At 45.2% G+C, this 12,949-nt stretch overlaps 1 protein-coding gene across 1 annotated transcript in view; it reads left to right on the top strand.

Annotated features, from left to right (window-relative positions):
• ZRANB2 (zinc finger RANBP2-type containing 2) overlaps positions 1–12,081 on the top strand; it is a 12,344-nt gene extending 263 nt beyond the window's left edge. Inside the window, exons 2-10 of the mRNA XM_042819822.1 lie at positions 61–113; positions 212–320; positions 2,740–2,822; positions 3,937–4,013; positions 4,571–4,708; positions 5,119–5,291; positions 7,651–7,737; positions 9,584–9,748; positions 10,289–12,081. Coding sequence (XP_042675756.1) covers positions 61–113; positions 212–320; positions 2,740–2,822; positions 3,937–4,013; positions 4,571–4,708; positions 5,119–5,291; positions 7,651–7,737; positions 9,584–9,748; positions 10,289–10,352 — 949 coding nt within the window. The 3' untranslated portion in view covers positions 10,353–12,081. The remainder of the gene's footprint in view (positions 1–60; positions 114–211; positions 321–2,739; positions 2,823–3,936; positions 4,014–4,570; positions 4,709–5,118; positions 5,292–7,650; positions 7,738–9,583; positions 9,749–10,288) is intronic.
• The last annotated feature ends 868 nt before the right edge of the window (positions 12,082–12,949 follow it).

Raw genomic sequence — 12,949 nt, 5'->3', positions numbered from 1 at the left:
TGTCCGTGTGTCCGTGTGTCCGTGTGTCCGTGTGTCCGTGTGTCCGTATCCTTGCCGCAGGTGTGGGAACGTGAACTTCGCCAGGAGGACCAGCTGCAACCGATGTGGGAGAGGTGAGCTCGGCCTGGCCCGCGCCGTTCCTTCCTAAGAGAAAAACGTTGGAAGTTTGTAATCGGCCGTAAACGTGAGCTGTCGGTGTGTTTGCTTCCAGAGAAAACGACCGAAGCCAAAATGATGAAAGCCGGAGGGACTGAGATAGGGAAGACCCTGGCAGAGAAGAGCCGCGGCCTCTTCAGCGCCAACGACTGGCAGTGCAAAACGTACGGAGCGGAATGGCAGCGCCTGCAGGGCAGCGTCCAGCTTGTGGGGATGTGATCTAAGGGTGCTTATAGGGGCTGCTTCTATTTAACACCTTCATTAACCGTCTTGGTGAGGGCATTGAGTGCACCCTCAGTAAGTTAGCAGGTGACACCAAGTTGGGAGGGAGTGTTGGTCTGCCTGAGAGGAGAAAGGCACTGCAGAGGGATCTGGATAGAATGGATTGATGGCCCAAGGGAAACTGTGAGAGTTTCATTAGGGCCAAGTGTCAGGTCCTGCATTTTTGTCACAACAACCCCAGGCAGCCCTACAGGCTTGGGGAGGAGTGGCTGGAAAGCTGCCTGATGGAAAGGGAGCTTTGTGTGCTGATGGACAGTTGGCTGAATGTGAGCCAGCAGAGTGCCCAGGTGGCCAAGAAGGCCAATGGCATCCTGGCTTGGGTCAGGAATGGTGAGTAGGACTGGGGAAGTCATCTTGCCCTGTACTCGGCACTGGTGAGGCCTCACCTCAAGTACTGTGTTCAGTTTTGGGCACCTCAGTACAGAAAGGACATGGAGGTGCTGGAGCAGGTCCAAAGAAGGGCAACAAGGCTGGGGAAGGGCTTGGAGAATGTGGCCTATGAGGAGAGACTGAAGGAACTGGGGCTGTTTAATCTGGGGAAGAGGAGGCTGAGAGGAGACCTGATTGCTCTCTGCCAATAGCTGAAAGGTGATTGCAGCAGAGCGGGGCTGGTCTCTTCTCACTGGTGAAAGAATGAGGGGAAATGGCCTCAAGTTGCACCAGGGTAAATTTAGGTTGGATATCAGGAAGAACTTCTCTACTGAAAAGGTTGTTAAGCACTGCAATGGGCTGCCCAGGGAGGTGGTTGAGTCACCATCCCTGGATGTGTTTAAAAGCCAATTGGATGTGGTGCTGGGGGACATGATTTAGCGGAGGGTTGTTAGAGTGGTGTGGTCATGGTTGGACTCGATGATCTTTAAGGTCTTCTCCAACCTGAGTGAGTCATGCAGGCTGGTAGTGAAGGACGAGGGAAGGGCTGTAAGTGAAAAGATGGGAGGTGTAGGTCAGAGGTGAGGGGAAGGCCTTTACTTGGAGGCAGTGAGGCCATGGCACTGCTGCCCACAGCTGTGGGTGCTCCAGTGCTGGAGGTGCCAAGGCTGTGGGTGGGCCCTGGGCAGCCTGACGTAGTGGCTTGCAACCCTGCTTGTGGCAAGGGGTTGGAACGAGGTGACTCTTAAGGTCTTTTCTAGCCTAAGCCATTCTATGGTTGTGAGAGTTGATACTGATGGGAAAACAGTGCTAAAACACCCAGGTATTTCACACCAGTGAAACCTGGCTGTGCTTTTTCCTGGCTTGCATGTGCTGTGACCCAAACAAAATACCTGCTCAGTAAAACAAAGTACCAGCAGCAACTTTCTGATAGTGAGAAAATATGAGAGGCAAACATCTGCATGTCTGTATGGCAGCCTTGGGAGAGCTGAGCGTTTAGGAGGCACCTCTTCACAGCGCATCCTGTGCATGCAGGCAGGGTAACAGGGAAGGCAGCAGCTGCCTCAGGTCAGGCCCAGCTTTGCTCAGTGCTGAGGGCAGCAGTGTGTGTGAAGGAATCCTCTCAATTGCGTGTTCATGGCTGCACCGGGTCCTGCAGACCACCTGTTCTCCTCTTTGGGATTGAGCAGCATCCTGATGGTAGTTTTAAGGGTAGGGTAAATGTGAGTGGCATTTTGGGATACAGCAGGACAGGAAATGCAGAAACTGTAGCTGTGCAGCAGAGGATGACAAGGCTTGCTGAGCAACAGCATTCTCCTTGTATCACATTCATTAACTCCCCAGAACAGTGAATGCCACTAGTGAGAAGTAATGAGAAATTTGTATTATTTCATTTTTCAGTGAATGGTAAACCAGGACTGTGGTGTCTCGCCATGTAGCTACACGAGCACTTGCCTTCTTTCCCTTTTTTTTCCTTTTAGTGGCAATGGTATCTGTTTCCTCTTTTTCCTTGCATACTGGAATGCGAATCTGATAGCACCAGTGGTTCCTTTAGCAGTCGTATCCATAAAGGATGCTTGCAACTGCTTTGCCTTTAGCTGCTTCAGAATCATTTTGTTTAAATATCTCAGCTAAAATATAACTTTAATTGTATGCTAATGCATTTTGGGCAGTCTTCTGTTATTTCTTTTCCCTTGGTTTGCTTAGTGTGGTCCACATCCCATCATCTTCATGCTGTCGGTGTACTCACAGACTCCTTGGTGTCTTGGTGGCCATCTGCCTTGGTCTTAATTATGCCATGTTAGTGACTGCAAACTACTGCTGCAGCTTGTCACTTTTGCAACTTCTTAGTGTCACCTTGACACTTAAACTATGAAATTTGAAATAAATTGTTTCTTATTTATACTTTTTTTTTGTTTCCCCCCTCTGAAGATGTGGTAATGTGAACTGGGCCAGAAGGTCAGAATGTAATATGTGTAATACTCCGAAGTATGCTAAGTTGGAGGAGCGGACAGGTGAGTTGTGTATGGCCTTAAAATACTGCAGTTGTTGCAAGAGACTTCATTTTATAATTCAGGATGATCTGATTTTTTTTCCCCACAGTAGAACTGATTTTTTTCTGTGAGTAGATCTTGCACTTCTTACACTTTCGGTACACAGAAAGTAAAGCATGTGGTGGTTGAATTTGGAAAATCATCACGTTTGGCTTAAGCCACAATATTTGATTTTTATATTGAGAAGCTTGGAAGGAGCAATGCTACGTTTTCTTCATCTCCATGAACCCTAGTATATACAGTGCCCATTTCTTAGTGAAGATTTGGTCAGTGATGCATTTTAGGTTCCTTCTGCTCTAACAGCACAGCCCAGCCGTAACTAGAACAACGGACATCCTTACAGTGTGGGCATAACACGGATTCATTTAAGAAATAGAAAGCAGGCAGAGAAGAGCACAGCTTATTATTCAAGAAGAAAGGGAGTATTTCTGAACTCCTTACAAGTTCAGGTGTCCTTCAGAGTAAATTTGCAGCTGCACGTGGGGCACAGCACGCTGCACGCAGCTGTGGGAAGTTACAGAGTTAGCTGGCATCCAAATCAGTTTGAGTTCTCTGCTCACATTATGAAGAACAAAAAGGTTCTTGGCACCTGTGCCATTTAATTCAACTACAGCACGGTCTTGTTTGTGTTTGCCTCCTGAGGGTCTGTACGATTTAATGCCACACAACAGTTGCAATATAGGAGCAGACTGCTGTGCCCAGGAGCCACAGTGGGGGTTTGGTGCATGTGGGGGCTGGACGTGGCAGAGGGGCTTCAGAAACAGCAGCTGGGGAGCAGTTATGGAGCGCTGCCTTCCCTGCCATGTCCACCGACCACTTCCCTGAAGTGGCTGCTCTGTTGTCTGTGTCATTTGTGTTCTAATCACTTCTCTCAATTAGGTAGCTGAGGGGCTATTTTTAATGAACGTGTAGGGATAACCTGTGATCTTCTTGAGCTCCTACTACATTCTTGTGGCGCGAATTTGTGTTGCCACTGAAGACTTCTAGAAACTGAAAGCTTGTTGTAAAGTTTGTGCTTAATGTAGATGAATTTGGTACATCCCAAAAGATTGTTTTATTTTACCACTTTTTAAAGGGTATGGAGGAGGATTTAATGAACGAGAGAATGTTGAATATATAGAACGTGAAGAATCAGATGGGGAGTATGATGAGGTAAGATGAGATCATGTATTGCTTGGGAGAGACGTATTGTGTGACCTGTGTTTGGGATTCCTCTATTTGTTATGTTTAGTTCCCTGATGGGGAAAAGTGCTAATGAGTAACACCTCGTGGTGCAGCTCTGTCAGATGCTCAAGTGCAAAAGCTTTGAGCTGAAAGTAAATGCATCTGTATTATATTTTGAGGGCTGAAAACTTCAAATTAAACTGTTGCGAGCTGTGTTTTTCAGTGTGCTTAATTGGTTTCAAGAGAAGGCATGTTTTCAGACGTGTTTAACATTGTTATGTAAATATACTCCATAGACATAAATGCAACAATATTCTTTTATTAAATTTGGGTTCCCAATGATTTTGTCTGAAAGCAGTAATTTTATCTGACAAACATCTCCCTGAGAAGTCTCCTAACTGACATTTCCTTGTGCATCTCCCTCAATTTGAACAATACCTTATTTAAATCGATGCATATTTATTTTCTCAAAGAAATCTGAGGAAGGAGGTGGCACTGGGAATGACTTTCCATAAATCACATACTAATGCAATGCAATTTCTTAGTTTGGTCGCAAAAAGAAAAAGTACAGAGGAAAACCAGTTGGGCCGGCGTCTATCCTGAAGGAAGTAGAAGATAAGGAATCTGAGGGGGAAGATGAGGAGGATGAGGATGGAGATCTTTCCAAATACAAATTGGATGAGGTACTGTGTTTCATTTTGTGGATTGGTTTTTTTGTTTGGTTACTGTGGAGTAGTTTAGTAGTGGGTGACGTTTGGTTGATATTTGATATTTATACACAATCATAAGGTTGTGTAGAGGAGCAGCTATCAGAACAACGCCTGCAGCTTCCGGGAAGTATCTGCATGTGAGATCTGTGCTGTTCTGATGGCTGCAATCGAGGATGGGTAATTTTCTTTAAACGAGAAAAAGCACTGAAGTTTGTCTGAGATCAGCATTCAAGAGTTTGAGGTTTCAATTGGAGCTTTTCAGTCTGGCAGCCTTACAAAGGGAATGTTCCTGAACTTGGAGGCTGTCAGAATTACCTCAGGTTTAGCTATAAAGTGGAACATCATCAAATAAAGGAACTGAGTTTTGTGTCGGCATTTTCCAGGATGAGGATGAAGACGATGCTGACCTCTCAAAATATAATCTTGATGCCAGTGAAGAAGAGGACACTAATAAGAAAAAGAAACCCAATAGGCGCAGCCGGTCCAAGTCTCGATCTTCCCACTCACGATCTTCATCACGCTCATCCTCTCACTCAAGCTCAAGGTCTAGGTCCAGGTAAACGGGTACAGGTCAAGGGTAACGCCAGGCAAAATGTCAGTATCTAACTTCTTTATTTACTTATTTTCTTAATTGCCTTACAGTTTTAGTTTAATAATGTTGACAATTTTATGTACAGAATTTGCACAGGTAGATGATGTTCTGTTCTGGCCTTCCGTGGTTTCTCAGTAGGAAGGCCCTGTATGTCTTGCTGCTTGCTTAAGTGAAGTTAATATTTCAATTGAAATCTTCAAATAAATGACTGAAAAAAAGCTTATCTTCCAGTTTATTTTAGACTCGTTAGCCATAAGCGATTCAATGAATGTGCTTTTTCTGATGATGCTGAGTTTTTGAACAGAGAAATAGAAGAGTGAGATTGTTAAAGGAGGCAGAAGGGGGCAGTGATGCAGTCCAGACAGATTCCGTAGATGGACAGAATAGAAGCTATCCTGGAAATAAAAACAAGAAACTTGAACTTTCAATACAGTGGTAGTGCAGTCAGAATAATACTAAAGATTTATGAGGAGGATTTTATTTCTTTTTATGATGCAGCTGGCAAGGCAGTAGAGCAGGTTTCCCAAAGAAGCTGCGGATGCCCCATCCCTGGAGGCAGTCAGTGCTGGGATGGATGGGCTCTGGGCAGCCTGCTGTGCTGGAAGGTGGCTCTGCCCCAGCAGGAGGTTGGACTGCAGCATCTTGAAAGGTTGCATCCAACCTGAGCCATTCTGCAGTTCTGTGATGTTGATGGTGCAGTCATGAACCAGTGTCTGCTGGGTAGATTTAGGAGCTCACTTTATTATTTAAATTTAATAACGTACAAACAATTCAGTGAATGTTTGGTAATCACATTGTGATCAATCTCAGCTGCCTTGTAATTAATACAACGATAATACTGATAGGTTGGAAACCTGGAATTGCTGCCAACTCATAGAACCATATATAAACATTTTATACATGAAGTTCAAGTTTCTTCTAATCTTTGTAGCTTTGTAACTGCACCTCTCTGTTCTAACCACTCTGATCACTGCCCGAGTTCTTCATCCCCTCACACTAACCAGATATGAGCCATTCTCTCTGTTTTGTCCTTCTCCCTGCTGTTATCATGCTTTTTTTTTCGTGCTGCCTCTTCTATGAGAAATGTTTTTGTGGAAAAAAGAAAAACCTGTTCTCAGCCTCCTGGCTCCCTCAAATGCCTTCTTGACTAATTGCCATATGGCTGCAAGGAGCAGCACTTTGAGTAACACTGACTGAGCTGAATGCCTGTCAGCTATTTTGGTAAACGAAGTGAGCTGTGTAGGAAGTTCCCATCACTTCTTTGAGGAAGTGGCTGCATTGCCCTTATGTAGGGAAGTTGCATTATGCTGCTGGTGTGGGCTGCACTCAAGTGCAGTCCTTTGGTTTAGGTGGGAAGATCAAAGGAGGCAGAAGTGTTCCATCTGGCTGTGATCTTCATAATTTGCAAATGTTAGCAGTGAGGTAAAAAGTAGTTTCACTTAATTAAATTTGTTAGCAGTCGATCAACGCTTGTAGTTACCAATAATTTATTGGCAGTGGGTTGGTAGGTTTTCTTCTTATGGTTGTTTTAAGGTTGAAATGTATATTTTCAGTAGTTTAAAAGGAAATTTTCGTGGTGCTTTTGTTTGGCAAAGCAAAATGAAAAAGACATGGTAACAGTACAAAGTGGGAGATGGACAGCATGTGTCTTCTGTCTGAAAAGATGATAAGGATTTGATTGCAAAGCCTTCTTTTCACAACTGTGGCTGCAAGCGGGCTGCCATTTTTGCATCTCTCTTGTTATTTGTGCTTCAAAGAAACTCCATCAACGTGGCAAACTTGAGAAGCTATCTGAGCAGTTACAAGTAGCATCAGCCCTGTCTGCATTTCAGCCCAGAATAAAATACTGCTGAGTTTTTAAATCATAGAGAAATTAGTGCAAAAACTGAGAACTGTTTACAAACTGCCTGTGAGAGCAGAGTTAGGCAGTTTGAGTCCTAGTACTCTTACCTCATTTGCTTCTCACAGAAAATGGTTTCCAGCTAAGGCACAAATTAAAACCTGAGGCGCTGATGTCGTGAAATCATGGTTGTGCAGTTGCTTGACTCATTCTGCAAAAGAGCTGCAACCCTGTGTAATTCCTGTGCCTTGCTGCAGGAAACGTAATGAAAAGCTGGGCTGTGAGTTACTGAATGCACTGTGTGAGCACGTTAAAGGTGCTCTTGGCAAATACAGCCTGCAGATATTGGGAGGCAGGGGCAAGCTGTCAGCATCTCATGAATCTGATCCAGTTGTCTTGACGCATCATTGTCTCTGCTGTGTACAGCAGCAGTTCTGCTGAGTGCAAGGCAAATACTGGAAAAAATCTTCCATGTTGTTTCAGGTCCCACTCAAGAAGTTCTTCCAGTTCCAGATCAAGATCTCGTTCCAGTTCCAGAGAACACTCTAGATCTCGTGGGTCGAAATCAAGGTGAATGAGGTAGCACCCTCTCCTGCAGAGAGGAAAAAAGGGCGGAAGAACCACTTGTTTATTGCACCGTAAAATTATTCCGGTCAAAAGCATGAACTCATTTTTATCCTGGAAATCAGAATTCCTGGGGTCTCTGCACAAGAGTGCTGCCACTACCGATGTATTTCTTGAGATGTGAGGTTTTGTTGGAAGAGTTTAATTCTGATCTAAGCTAGACGAGTGGACGCCACGCATCTGCACTTTGGAATAAGAAGAATCTGAGGGCACGTTCTCTTGCTTCAGCACTTTTTGCTGCTTCCACTTCGGCTACTTGTTGTGGAAGAACAGCAGAAAGTGTGCTTTGCTATTTCTGTGTTTAGAGATAATGTAATTTCCACTAGATAGCGCTGCCACCACCTTCACAGTGTGTGGGGACTGTTTAAAACTCATGTGCAGTAAATGGTGGAGACTCTTAAAACCCTAAAATAAGGAAAGACAGCTGGAGCTGAGAAGACATGTCCTAAATGGTGCCACTGCTCTGTGGTGGCAGTAACGTTCTGTGGTGCCCACGTGAGGTTCAGAGATGGCAGCCGTGCTGCTAGGAAGCAAAAAAGCCACGTGTGGCTGCAGCAGGTGCTGAAGGGCTTCTCAGCTGAGCAGGTTATTGCCCTGTGCTGCACACATCTGCTGAGGGCCCCGTGTAGTAGCTTGCTTGGGGTAGGCCTGCTTAATTATTGACAGTGAGAACCCTGGGAGCACTTTACCAGCAGTGTGCGCTGTGGTTTTCTTTGAAAACGTTTTATTCAGCTCACTGAAAAAAAAAAAGCCTTGTTAGGTGCTCTCACATCATTCTGGACTGGTGTAGGACTTCCCAGTGCTGTTACACTTTCCAGAGGTGCATTTATCTATTTTTTTACATGATGAGATTTTTAAGTTCTTGTTAGTGAAGCTGGATGTCTTTGTTTGTTTGTTTTTTTTAAGAAATGCCACATGAACTGATATTCTAAGATACTGTATCAGCTCTTTGAAAGGGTAGATAACAGCAAAGGGAAATGGCTTTAAGTTAAAGGAGGGCAGATTGAGGTTGGATATCAGGGGGAAGTTCTTTGCTATGAGAGTGGTGAGGTGCTGGAACAGCTGCCCAGAGAGGCTGTGATGCCCCGTCCATCCCTGGAGGTGTTCAAGGCCAGGTTGGATGGGGCCCTGGGCAGCCTGGGCTGCTGTGAAATGGGGAGGTTGGTGGCCCTGCCTGCAGCAGGGGGTTGGAGCTTCATGATCTTTGAGGTCCCTTCCAACCCAAGCCATCCTGTGATATTTCTGTTATTATTGTTTCAGTTTCAGAAGGTCTTGCAATCTGCCCAGATTTATTTTGGCACTTGTAAATACCCCTCCAGGGGTTTTTCCTGTTCTAGTAAGATGAGGAATACATTGCACTTGAAGTTTCAGCACAAAGTATCCCTTACTATGAAGTGAAACATTGTTAAATTGGTATTACAGCTGTAGTTTCTGAGCTCTTTTGCTTTGTGAACTTAACTACGGGGGGGTCTTCACATGGCGCCCTGCTGTCCCAGTGTCCAATGCTTTTTGTCCAGTCACCTAGCACTGGTGAAGGCTGGAGAGAGGTTTCCAAACCATTGGTGGCCTGCATATCTGGAAACTCAATTTAGCAAAATGTATAGAGAGAGCTTCTATTGCAGTCTGTACTGTCAGTTAACTCAAGAGTAAGTATTAAAGGATCCTCGGTCCTCTGCTAGAACACGTACCTGGTAGAGTAGGAGTGCTGACAAGAACTGTCTCGTTTTGTTCTTTCTTGGCTCTTTCTCTATGATCCCAGGATTAAATCTCATTTATTTCTTAATCGATAAAGATCCAGCTCCAGGTCCTACAGGGGGTCTTCAACCCCAAGGAAAAGATCTTACTCCAGCTCTCGTTCGTCCTCGTCCCCCGAGAGGAGCAAGAAGCGGAGTCGCTCTAGATCTTCTTCATCTGGTGATCGCAAAAAAAGACGATCGAGATCACGGTCACCCGAAAGGTTTGGGTTTATGTAGAATAAGAATGGCTGTATTGAAACGTGTGATTATGTTTGTTTTTTTTCTCCTCGAAGGACAGAGGTTCGCTAGGAAGCAATTGAATTCTGATGCTAGCAGTAGTTTTCTCACCTCCCCCGTTTTGTTCCTATTAAAACCTCTTTATTTGTTTTGGGTTTTGTTTGTTTTTTTCCTCCTCCAATGAAGCTCCCTCCTGCTAGGAGCATGTTCCATAGAAACACTTGGGTCACCGTTCTTGCAGTGTGCAAAGCTGTTAATTAATATGTGCATTATTAATTTGTTTTCATAAGCGAATACTGCATTTAGAAGTTACGTTCTATTTTCAGTATTAAACCTAATGTGAATTTAATTCTAGAAATCCGCATTTGTTATCTTAAAGTGGTCTGAAGTTTTTTATATTCTCATAAGGCCCCTATCAGATATACTTGGCTTCCAGCTATTATAGGATGCAGACTACTCTAAGTGGATGCTAAAATTGATTTCAACTTATTTGTTTGCATGCTTTCTCCCTTTATATCTTGCAGACGCCGCAGATCATCATCTGGATCTTCCCATTCTGGTTCCCGTACAAGTTCTAAAAAGAAATAATGTCTTAAAGCTCACATGTAGGGGAAAAAAAAAAAAAAAAAAGAAAAAGAAAAAATTTCCAGTCAGTGCATGAGACATTTTTAAGAAGTTGGTGTCTTACTTGGTCAGAAGTGCTAAATCTGCTCGTAGAGGTGCATGTCTGTCCTTGCTTTCTGGAAAACTGCAGCTTTGTTCATTCATGAAACAAAAAGTGAGATAGCATTTTAAGCCATAAACCCCTCAGAGGAGGTGCGAGGGTTTTTTGTTTTGTTTCTTTGAGTAAGAGGGGATTTTTTGGTTTGTTTGTTTTTATTTTTGAAAGACTAAGTTACTCAGCTCCTGGCTTTCCTACGTATGAGCAGACACGGGTTGGATGCGCTCATACACCACCCTGCTCTTCACGTGGCAATGGCAAAAAAAGCACCTGAGGATGTGGAGGAGCCCACGAGCTTTCTGCACCTCGGGAGCTTGTTTCACGTAGCTCTTGTGGGACCACAAAGATTAGTGTAGCTGTAGGGCTGTTGTTGCTCACTGGATCAAAGTCGTGAGTTCCTGGGTCTTTATTTTTCTGTGCTGTAGTGTAGATGCTTGCCTCCTTCTCTCTCTTTAACTACGCCCAGAGCAGAAATGCTGCTAAGTCTGGAGCCCACAGTATGGTCCTGCAGAGAGCGTGTAGGGATGTCTGAGATGTGGGCACTGCCCTCTCCATTGCTCCAGCCTTGTAGCTGCCCGTCCTGTGGCTGTGGAAAGTGCACTTTCTGCAGTCGGTGCTGGGTTAAGTGTTTTCACGTGGAGGATCCTGGGCTTTGCAGTCCTTTCTTTGGGAAGGATCGCTTGGGAGCTACTCTTGAGGTGGAGAAGTGATGGAAATGGCTTCTTGGAATGAAGGGAAGTTTCTGCAGCCCATCTGTAAAATTCATTTTCGGCAGACAAATTTTCCAGGTATCTGAATTTTATTTATGTTTAAAAACCAAAATAAACCGTAGAAAGTCCTAGCATCACAAATGTGTTCTTCATCATTCTTTTTTTTTTTCCCCAAACGTACAATTTATGGCTTAAAATGCTTTACAGAACTTATTTTGCTAGTAATATCACACTGAAACTTGGTCTCTCTTGAGCTCCGTTTGGTTAAGAAAGATTTAAGTGTCTTCGGTGCCATCACAAGGTAAGTATGTTGAGGAAAAGTCTTTGTAAGCAAACAGACAGCAATTCTCTGCAGTTATCTCCGCTGTACAATTTCAAACCCGTAGTCCACAGCTGATTTTTCAGATGAACTCACCAAAACAAATGGAGCAAAACAAAAAACTACATTGTTTTCCTTTCCAAGACACTTCTTTCAGACTGTTCTGTAAGCAAAATTGTTTTGGTGTAGAAATATTTCTGTTAATCTTTTAGCAGGGAAAAAAAAACGACCTGCAGTTTCTTCTTCAATGCTTTCTTTCCATCTGATTTTCGTGCTGAGTGTGTGTAGGTTACACAAGAGCAGGTTAGTCTCATAACTGTGCCTCTGGCGCCTTCCAAGTCCAACTACTGCAGTGTAAAGAGCAGATCTGATAGCCGCTATGTGTTACCTTCGGTTCTTTGACCTGTGCTCTGTATTCCAATTGTTGCTGTACTTACCCGGATGAGAGTTTTTACATTTAGCGAGTGGTGGCCTACAGACAAAAGAAAATTATGGTTTCGTTTGGCTTAGATAAAATGTAAGGCAAAATGAATCTGTAGACGAGTGTAAATAAAAGCTGTGAGTCGACTGCGTGCTGAGTGCTTTCTGTCCAACACAGACACGTCCTGACAGCCACTGAGAGCTGTGTTACTGCAGTGCAGGAAGGGCAGCGTGTGCTCTGTGTCCTCAGCTTGTGGTTACTAGGCAGTGGGAAAAACCTTAGAACCATAGTGCTGGTTAAATACAAGTCATCTTTTTTCTACTACTTCAAGATAGATTGCACACCTTCCCTGACTTTGGAAGGGCTTTCAGAGGAAGCAATGTCTGAGCTGTTTGCATGGCTGCTTTGTAGTAAGGTGCTGGAACAGCTGCCCAGAGAGGCTGTGATGCCCCGTCCATCCCTGGAGGTGTTCAGGGCCAGGTTGGATGGGGCCCTGGGCAGCCTGGGCTGCTGTGAAATGGGGAGGTTGGTGGCCCTGCATGTGGGGGGGCCGGGGGGGTTGGGACTTGATGCTCCTCGGGGTCGCTTCCAACCCGGGCCATTCTGTGGTTCTGTGCCAGGCACAGCACCGCGGCATCCTTCGCAGCGCCTGTCCAGCCTGCTGTAGCAGCGGAGCGATGCGGGACGGTTCGGCGCGGCCGCAGCGCTGCTGCCTCAACGCGGTGCTGCAGGCGTTTATGAAACTTTTCTACATCTGCACAGTGCCGTTAGAGGCGTCGGGCTACAAGCGCAGCCGGCTGGTTTTCAGCAGCAGCGGTGCGTTATTGCACACAGCCGGTAGCTTTCAGCCAGGAGCGCGAGGGGTGCGAAGCGCGGGTGCCAGCGGGCGGCGCGTGGGGGCGAACCGCAGATGCCGCTCCGCCGCGAGGGAAGCCGCACCGTGCTGGTGCCGTGCCGTGCAGTGCCCGTGCTGTGCAGTGCCCGTGCTGTGCAGTGCCCGTGCTGTGCAGTGCC

This window comes from Centrocercus urophasianus, unplaced genomic scaffold (genome assembly GCF_019232065.1).
Source record: "Centrocercus urophasianus isolate 14NV4802_14NV808 unplaced genomic scaffold, USGS_Curo_1.0 seq_18, whole genome shotgun sequence".
Classification (NCBI taxonomy): domain Eukaryota; kingdom Metazoa; phylum Chordata; class Aves; order Galliformes; family Phasianidae; genus Centrocercus; species Centrocercus urophasianus.
This window is presented reverse-complemented; position numbering and strand designations above follow the sequence as displayed.